At 54.4% G+C, this 9,291-nt stretch overlaps 1 protein-coding gene across 1 annotated transcript; it reads right to left on the bottom strand.

Annotated features, from left to right (window-relative positions):
* Positions 1–1,152: 1,152 nt before the first annotated feature.
* On the bottom strand, positions 1,153–7,025 carry LOC132674270 (spermatogenesis-associated protein 31E1-like). The gene is made up of 4 exons (XM_078436072.2): positions 6,731–7,025; positions 5,908–5,962; positions 5,338–5,398; positions 1,153–5,133 (listed from the first exon to the last, which is right to left on the bottom strand). Exons 1-4 carry the CDS (start codon positions 6,917–6,919, stop codon positions 1,548–1,550), a joined length of 3,891 nt encoding a protein of 1,296 aa, XP_078292198.2. The 5' UTR covers positions 6,920–7,025; the 3' UTR covers positions 1,153–1,547.
* Between the last annotated feature and the right edge of the window lie 2,266 nt (positions 7,026–9,291).

The following is a 9,291-nucleotide window of genomic DNA, read 5'->3' as shown; positions in this document are numbered from 1 at the left end:
GGACCCGGGGGCAGCCAGACTCAGGGACCCTGCTCCAGGTCACCCTGTCCTGAACTCCAGAGGACCCGGGTGCTCTCTGTCCTGGTCTCCCCTCCCCCCGACCCCCCAGGTCCTGGCCGCACTGTCACTGCTGGCCCCCCACTGCTTCCCCGGAGAGAAGCTGTGCCCGAGCAGGCCTGTGCCCGCTGCCCCTGCACCGGGTTCCAGGCCCACCTGCGGGGTCCTGACCCGCGTGGGGGCAAGGCCACCCCTGCGGCGGTCTTCAGGGTCCCTCCTGGGGTGGGACTCCGCACCACGCCAGTGAGTACCCCCACCCTGACCCCCACCCGTCCCGGGGCCTTGGGCCATTCCTTAAGTCCCAGTCCGCCCGGGGCCCCCAGACTGCTCAGAAGGGCACCTGCCCGGCCGGGCCTCCTGTGCCAGCCTGGCCGTCTGCGGAGGGGCCCCGGCGGCCTCCCTTACCCTCCCCTCCCCCCCCCCCCCCCCCCCCCCCCCCCCGGGCTCCGCGGCCGCAGCGGGGGTGGGGCGGGGACCTTGGGGGTGAACCGCAGGAAAGGCTCCTCTCCTCGGGGCCTGCAGGTGGCAGTGGGCACCGCGGGCTCCTGGGTCACCGTCACCGCACCCCGGGGCAGGGCGCGCCGGTCCCTCGCGGCCTCTGCGCCCCCCACCCGCTAGCTCCCCGGGGCGGGAGCACGTCCTCGTCCCGCGCTGGTTCAGAGTGTGAGAAAGCAGGGGGGTGACGCTGAGCCAAGGGCGGCTCCCGGCCGATCTGCACCCCAGCCCCATCAGGGGTCCCGGGGCAGGCGACGGGTTGGGGGTGGGGGTGGGGGCAGGATTCCTCCCACCGCTGCCGTCAGGGCCAACCTGGCCTCCAAACTCGCCCCCGGCTCTGACGCCTGAGGCTGTCTTCCAGGCGCCCCGGAGGAGCCGAGGGGTTTCTGCCCCTTCAGACCCTCCCCTACAGCCGCCCAAGGTCAAGGTAGAGAGAGAGAGTATACCACGTGGCCACCCTCCTCCCTCCTCCCAGGGCTCCATTCCTTCTGGGAGCCAAAGCAGGCACTGGGGGAGAGCATGCCTGGATCCTCCCCTTCCTCCCCCCCCCCCCCCCCCCCGCCCGCCCCGCGGGGCACAGACAGAGGCCAGCTCCTCTCATGAGAAAAATTAAAAAATATATATATATTTTGGGAAAATAAAAATTGTGGTGGGAAGAAGCCATTGGCACACAGAGGATGTGCTAACCTGAGAAAAAAACAGGTTTCTCTGCATATACTCAATTTTTTCTTGAAGAAAAGCTTTCCTACCAGGAAAGGCGTGAGAAGCACCCGCTGCTTGATGGGATGAGCCACATTTTTGAAGACTGCGTACTGGGTGACGGTGGATGTGATCTGAGGCTCCTGCCACCATCGGCTTATGGTGGCAGGGCCCGCTTGGGGACCCTGGCTCCCTGGGTGGGAAGGTTGGCCTGCCATCCCTGTCTCTGGTTCGTTGGCTCTTGTTAGGACAGCTGTGGGACTTGGGGGTGGCCTGGTGATTGGAGGCCGTCTCTCTCATCTCCCTCCTCTGGTCTGGGTAGGGGAACCCACTGGGCCCTGGAATTCTTTGTGCTGATTTACCTCTGAGGCATGAAGTCCTTGGTGGAGTCCCAGTTTCTCCACCAGGATCTGTCCCACAGTTGTCACAATCGTCTGAGTTTCAACAGCTTTGCCGCCCACAACCGATCTGCTTCTTACTGGTCCCAGGCCCTGGACAGTGGCTGATGCAGGATTGCCTTTTTGAAGGGGATCTTCCAGTCCTTTGCCTTTTTTATTGAGATGAAGACAATGCAGAAAGTACCTCATCTTTTTTCTAAAGTGGCTTTCTGGAAAAATCTGTCCCTTTTCTGGCACGGGCTGGAGGCATTTGCTCCCAAGGCTGTCTCCTGTTCCTCTAACCTGGGGAGGGTGGCTCAGCCTACTGGCTTGGGAAGCCCTCAGTTCTACAAACGCTTTTTCATTCCCTTCTAGTTCGGGACTCTTCTGGTCTTTTCTCTCACCAGTGGAGGCGGTCATCTTGCTCTGGCTCTTACGTGGCTCATCAGCTTTTGGTATACTGGGCTCCTGCTGCCCCTGGCTGCTTGGTCGGCTGGATATCAGGTCAGTTTCTGGCACCAGGGAAGCTGGTGTTTCCCTGCTGGAATATTGACCCTGGGAACCGGAGGGTGACTTCAAGATGTCTTCAGCAAGGAAAACATCAGTGTGAGAGTCTTGCAGGAGCACACCAGTGTCCAAGTCTTGGACAAGAATGCCGGTGGCAAAGTCTTGAAGGGCGATGTTTCGGGGACAACCTTGAAGAAGTACACCAGTGGCACAGCCTTGAGGCTGGCCCTCTGACTCTTCCTTCTCTTGGAGCCCAAACTTAATAGCCACCTTTGTTTTAAGGATTGGTTCCTTTGGCTCTTGGGCAACCAACTCTGCAGGTGGTGAGGGGCTTTTACTAGTCCCTGGAGACCCCAATCTCCTCCGATCCACATAACTGGTTTGACTGTTGGCCAGCACCCTGGGTCCTAAGATGATTTTCCAAGCAGGGGCCTTCTCAGACTCCATCGTCTCCCTGGCCTCTTCAGCTCCTGAAGATTGGGACCTGGACTTCATCTCCAATATTGCTACCTTCTCTTGTGAAGCCTGAGCCCCCCTTTTCGCCCTTAGCTCATTCCTGGCTATTTCTGAACTTAGACTTGGCTCCAGATTGCCTTTCTTGGCCCCCATAACTGTCTCACTCTGAGGGGTTCTGTTTATGAGGCTGAGTGTGAAGGTCGGAGAAGGTGAGCTGCCCTCCTGTCCAGGTAAAGCGGCCTCTGAGGGCTCATGGCTGTCACCTGGTGAGGTCCCTTCCAGGGATTTCTGGATTTCCTCAGATGGGGGTGAGGGGGCAGGCAGGGAACTCCCTGAGGTGGGAACAGACTCTTCTGCTATCCCCTTTTCTCCCGGATACGGCTGAGATGGTTTTCCCAGGAACTTGTAGAACTTGGCTTTTGAGTGGGCCCCAGATACACAGGTGGCCAAGCAGGGAGACGGGGACCGGGGAAAGGGCAAGGGTTGAGCTTCATATGGCTTGAGATTTATGGACTCAAAGGCTCGGAGGGGTGGGCCCCACTTATGCTTCACCCGAAGCCTTATGATGTGTGCTTCCAGCATCTGCTGAGTGAGTGAATTAAGGAAAGACAGCTCATGGGAGGTGTTTACGCAGGGTTTCCGACTCTTCAAGGGTGCTAAATTTCTGATTTCCGTGTGAGTGTGGCACTTGGGCAAAATATGGTTGGCCACAAGCCAGGATCGACGTACACTCACGGGGATCAAACCCTTGCTGATCTGTCCCAATTTCTTGCGCAAATGAACTTTCAAGGTTTTTTCTACACGTTTCTTATCTGGGCTCCTAGCCAAGTATTTTCCTGAGTCCCTCTTCAAGGTCCTCATCAAGTATCTTTCTAAATCCTTCTCAGAGCTAGTTCCTGGAACCTTCACTGGGAAGTTGGCCAAGACCCTGGAGAGATCTGTTGGGATCCTTCTCAGACATCGCTGTAGACCCATACCAAAGTTGTCCTCTAGTTGAAACCTTGCTCGGCCCTTCCTACGGGAACTTCTAGGGTGTCTGGACCTGGTCCTCTGTGTGGCCTGGCTGCTTTTGGATTTAGATGCAAAGGACCTTGAGAGCCCCTGCTTGTCCTGTGCCTGACTCACCCCCGGGAATTCACCCTGAGGCCACATCCGGTCCAGAGACATTTGGACCCTGTGGGCCAGACTGCCCTGGTGTTTATCCTTGCTAAGCCTCCTTTGAAGGTTTTGCTTCTGGATATCACAGATGACAAAATCCCTGTGAAAGATGGAAACGGACTCGTGGGCCTCAGAGGCCTGGCTGTCCTGGAGAAGCTTAGGAGGGATACTGCTTAAGACTTTGGGAGATATTTTCAGCACTAAGGGTAACGTCCTTTCCCCTTCTGGTTGCTTTTGCAACAAGGGCTGTTCCCGAGGTTGAATTTCAGTTGGAATAAAAGGTGGTGTCTTCTTCTGGGATGGAGGGCCAGGTACCCCATAGGTCCTCATCTGGGGTGGAGGAGAAGGAGGTCTGATTGGGACAGAGGGTGCAAGGTGGGCCTGGGGCTGGGACACGGTTGGCGTGGAGGGTTGGGGCTGGATCCCACGGCAGGGCAAGGGTGGGGCAGGGGGAAACCGTGAAGATATTTGCTGCTGAATTAGAATTGGCAAGCAATTAGAGATAACATTGAACAAAACAGAGGGAACGTGTAGCTGAGAACTAGAGGCCAAGGCAGAGGCCTTGAGGGACTCACTGTGCAGAGAGGGGAGACCCCAGAAGAGCTGGCTGCATTTCTGCTGTGAGTTGCCCTCCAAGACCTTGGGGAATGACAGCCGCCGAGGACTGGGCAGCTTCTCGAGTTTGTTTTTCCGGTGCCAGAAGGATCGTGAGGTTGTGGTGTCCTGCTCAGCACCCAGCAACTTCCACAAAGTCCCCCCAAAGTTCAAGGGGTTGTCTGAGTCCAACTGTCTCACAAGTGACCCATCCCTTTCTTTCTCCTTCCAAATCTTCTGTTCCGCCCTTTTGGTGATGAGTATCTCCAGCAGCTTCTGGACATCCGGGTTGACAAATGAGGGGTTACGAGTCTCTATCTGCCTTCTGGAAGGGCCACCCCAGGACAAAGCCTCTTTTGGGTGGCAGGTCAGGTGTTGTTGGTGGCACTCGCGCTGTGCCCAGATGGGGAAGAACCAGGACTTGGTGCTTTCCCACCACCAGGACAAGGACGAGATGGGGTAGCTTGCATGGCCAAGGCCTGAGACGGCCGGAACGAGAGGTGCCAAATGGGAATTGCCTGGAGGTGAGTTCTCTGTGACTGTGTCGGCTGGGGTTCTCTTTAAGTTAGATTGGTCTTCTTGAGGTCCTACTGGTAGGATGGAGGCCAGGCGTGGAGGGTGTTGGTTGAGAGTGGGGGACGCCTGCGGGGCCGTGGCGGGCGCGGCATCTCTCGCGGGCTCCCCGCGGGGCTGATGGGCTCCGGCAGGTGCTGCTTTGCCCGCGGCCCCAGGGGCTTCTTGCCCCAAGAGCTGATGAAGGCCTCCCTGGTCAGAGAGCCGCCCCAAGTGGCTGCGGGAGACACGAGGCACGCGCTGCAGCCCGGAGCAGACACGGCCGGGCCCCCGCACCCGCTTCCCAGCGCTCCCGCCGTCCCTCCCCCCGGGGCCCTATCCGATCTCCGTCCCCAGGGCTCCCCCCCGCCCCCTGCAGCCCTGGGGTCCCACCAGAGGCTCTGAGAGGCCCACCCGGGAGAGAAGGGGCAAGATTCTTTACCTCTGCAGAAGGGAAACCAGGTCCCGAACCCCTTCCAGCTCCTGCAGGCAGTTTCTGTAAGCTGGAGACCGGAGACCCGGTCACAGAGCCGAAGGCGGGGTCCCGGGGGTCTTACGGGAGGCGGGCGCGATGTCCCTTTAGGGGACACCTTTGGGGGATTAGACTCGGGAGCCCCGAACATCGGTGTCCGAGGCCACGTGGTCTCACGGTGGCAACAAGACCCACGGTGGGGGTCGCTTTGTCCTTTACGGAGAGCTTCCCCACTCGTGACCTTGTGGGGGGAGAAAGGGCCGGGCGGCCTCCCCGAGGAACCTGAGCAAAGTTCCACAACTTGGCCACAGCTGGAGCTGGAGGTCCCAGGCCCCTGCCGGGCGACACCCGTGTCCGGCCCCTCGGGCTGGTTCTGGCCCAGAATCTGGGAGGCCTGGGGGTTCCGTCCTCCCTCCTGGGAGCCTCCCGGGGCTCTGTTTCCTGAGGGACGGACGCGGGTGTCCCGGAGACGGCGGGGCTGGGCGGTCGGAGCAGGAGGGACACTCGCCAGGGGCGCAGGGCTCAGCGGCGGCCCCTTACCTTTCAGGAGCTCGCTTTTCTTGCCTCTGGTGCTCCTTCGCCGTGGCGCCACCTGCTGCAGAGACGAGAGAACACGGGGTTGGGGGGACGGGACCCCCAGTCTGTCTCGCCTCTCTCTCTGGCTGCAGGTGCTCTGTGTTCATGAACAGCGCGACTTCCTACATTCAACTCAAGGGGGGTGGGGGGGTGGGGGGGGTGGCTTTCTTTCCTGTTCCTCATTTGCAAAGTGGACAAAACTGTTCTCCGTTTTTCTACTTTGAAGAATGGACGCGCGGATTTTCGATGCGAGAAATCTCTCCGTCCCTGTTCCTCTGCTCGAGAAACGTTCCCAGACCTGCGGGTGCGTCTCAGCGCCTTGAGGAAGCACCTCGCTTCCCGAGCCCCGAGCCCTGTTGCCGCCCCTGCTCGGGGCCTCCTGGGTTCGGAGCCGCCCTCGATCGGCCCCAACGAGGCCAGCTCTCCTGAGACACCTGCCCCGGGAAGGTGGCTGCCGGCCCGGTGCCCAGCAGCCTGTCCTCCCCCGGGGATGGAGCTCTGGGCCTCCAGTCCTCCGGTCACTGTGTTGGGGCCGCGGCCCAGGAGCCCTCTGCCACACCCGGCCTCCTGGCCCGAGACCTCCTGGGAGAAGCCCTCCTGCCCCTCTAACCCCTGCCTGGTCTGGCCTGGCCTGGCCTGGGAGGATGGTGCTCTCTTCTTCCCCGAGAACACCCGTTCTGCTCTTTCCCAGCTCGGGAGTCTCCCCAGTGACTCAGAAAAGTGGAAACGATAATAGAAAAGAAGACGGAATCCTCCTCTCTGCTGGGTCCCGGCCAAGGTTCCTTACCTTTCTGCTGCTTCTGCGTTTCCTTCGTGGTGCTGAGGGTGTTGGATCGGTCTGGAAGCCGAAGATCAACAGGAGGAAGAACGACAGTCCACACAGGAAGCAGAAGATGGTCTGGGTTGTCCAGGAGGGGAGGCTGGAGCTCAGCCAACCAGCGCTAATGCTTCTCAGAGCGAAGAGAATATTCTCCATCTCCTTACTCGAAGCGTTAGTTCCTGGTCCCACTACTGTCCTCGTGCAACTGAGCGCTGAGCTTGTACTTGGGGACAAGAGCCCCAGGCTCACATCACAGAGCCGTGGCCTGGTCACAAAGGGCCCCTGAGGGAGGGGGAGGGGACAGAAGAAGAGCAGGCTGGACCACAGCCCCTCCCCACCCCCCCCAGCCCTGTAGCTCCTCGTCTCCCCCCAGCTTCCACACTCCTCCCCTTGATAGGCACCAATCTCTTCTTTGCATCTATGAGTCTGAGTTTTGTTTTGTTTTGTTTGTTTGTTTTGGTTTTTGATTCCACATATAAGTGAAATCATGTGGTACTTGTCTGGCTTATTTCATCGAGCGGAATACGCCCTAGGTCTATCCATGTTGTCGCAAATGGCAAGATTTCATTATTTTTTATGGCTGAGTAGTATTCTAGTGTGTGTGTGTATGCACGTGTGCATGTGTGTGTGTGCATGACATCTTTATCTGTTCATCCCAATACATATGGGTCATTTAAGGTCGATGTTTTCTTACTGATTTTCTGTGTGGATGACCTATCCATTGATGTAAATGACGTATTAAAGTCCTGTATTGTATCAGTCCTGTGTTGTATAGTGTAATTATTGTATCACTGTCCCTTTCCCTCTTTAGGTCTGTAAATATTTGTTTTATACATTTTGGTGCTCCTGAGGTATGTCGATACGTATTTGTGTTTTTAAAAAATGTTTTTTCTCAATTTTATTTATTTATTTTGAGAGAGAGAGCAGGGAGTGGCAAAGAGAGGGAGAGAAAGAATCCCAAGCAGGCTCCACGCTGTCAGCACAGAGCCTGATGTGGGGCTCGATCTCACTACCCGTGAGATCAGGACCTGAGCTGAAACTGAGTGTGATGTTTAACTGACTGATCCACCCAGGTGCCCTCATATTTGTGTTATGTCTTCTGGTTGGCTTGTGCCTTTTATCATTACGTAATGCCTTTCCTTGTTTTCTTTTAAAATATAGTCTTTCTTTCAAAGTCTATTTTGTCTGATAAGAGAACAGACACACTGGTTTTCTTTTCACTTCCATTTGTGTGGAACATCTTTTTCTATTCTTTCCATTTCACATTTAGTCTCTGTGTGTCCTTGTTTCTGAAGTGACTCTTTTTTTCCCCCAATATATGAAATTTATTGTCAAATTGGTTTCCATACAACACCCAGTGCTCATCCCAACAGGTGCCCTCCTCAATGCCCATCACCCACCCTCCCCTCCCTCCCGCCCTCCATCAACCCTCAGTTTGTTCTCAGTTTTTAAGAGTCTCTTATGCTTTGGCTCTTTCCCACTCTAACCTCTTTTGAAGTGACTCTTCTATAGGCAGCGTGGAGATGAGTCCTGTTTGTTGTTTGTTTTTTTTTAAATTTATTCTGCCAGTCTATGTCTTTTGATTGGAGAATTTAGTGCGTTTACATCAAAGTAATTGTTGATAGGTATGTACTATTGCCATTTTGGTTTTTTCCTGGCTCTTTCTGTACTTCCTCTCTGTTCTTTCTCTCTTTTCCTTTTTCTCTCTTCCCTTGTGATATGACGTCTTTCTTTAGTGCTACACTTAGATTCCCTTCTCATTTTCTTTTATATATTTACTACAGTTACTTTCCTGTGGTTACTATGAGTGTCACCTATAACACCTTATGCATATAATCATCTGTTTTATGTTGCCACTAACTTAAATGTGAACATATTTTAAAGATCTGCATTTTTACTTCTTTCCCCACACGTTTAATGCTTTTGATGTCACATTTACCTCTTTTTATTTTATGGATCTCTTAAATAAGTATTGTAGTTCTTGTTAATTTTACTATTTTTGTCTTTTAACATTCATACTAGCTTTATAAGTAATTTTTTCACTATCTTTGCTGTGTATATACTATATATTATCTTTTCTGTTAAGAATTTAACATATTTTCTTGTTATTAACTATGCCATTACTTTTCAGTTTAAATAAAAGTCCCTTAAACATCTCTTGTAAGGCCAGTTTAGCGGTAATGAACTCCTTTATTGTTGCTTATTTGGAAAACTCTAAATCTCCCTATTAATTCTGAATAATGACCTTGTTGGGTAGAGTATTCTTGGTTGGAAGATTTTTTTTCTTTCTGCACTTTGAATATGTCATGCTACTCTCTTCTGGCCTACAGAATTTGTGCTGAATAATCTGCTGATAGTGTAATGGGGTTTCCCTGGTGCACAATTTTTTTTTTTTTTTGCTGCTTTTTATATTCTTTCTAACTTTTGACATTCTACTTATAATGTGTCTTGCTGTTGGGCTCTTTTTTTATATTTGAAACTCCCTGTGGTTCCTGGACCTGGATGTGTGTGTTCTTCTCCAGGTCAGG

This window comes from Panthera onca, chromosome D4, assembly GCF_046562875.1.
Source record: "Panthera onca isolate mPanOnc1 chromosome D4, mPanOnc1 haplotype 2, whole genome shotgun sequence".
Lineage (NCBI taxonomy): Eukaryota > Metazoa > Chordata > Mammalia > Carnivora > Felidae > Panthera > Panthera onca.
Note: the sequence above shows the minus strand (reverse complement) of the source record. Positions and strands in the feature narration are given on the sequence as shown.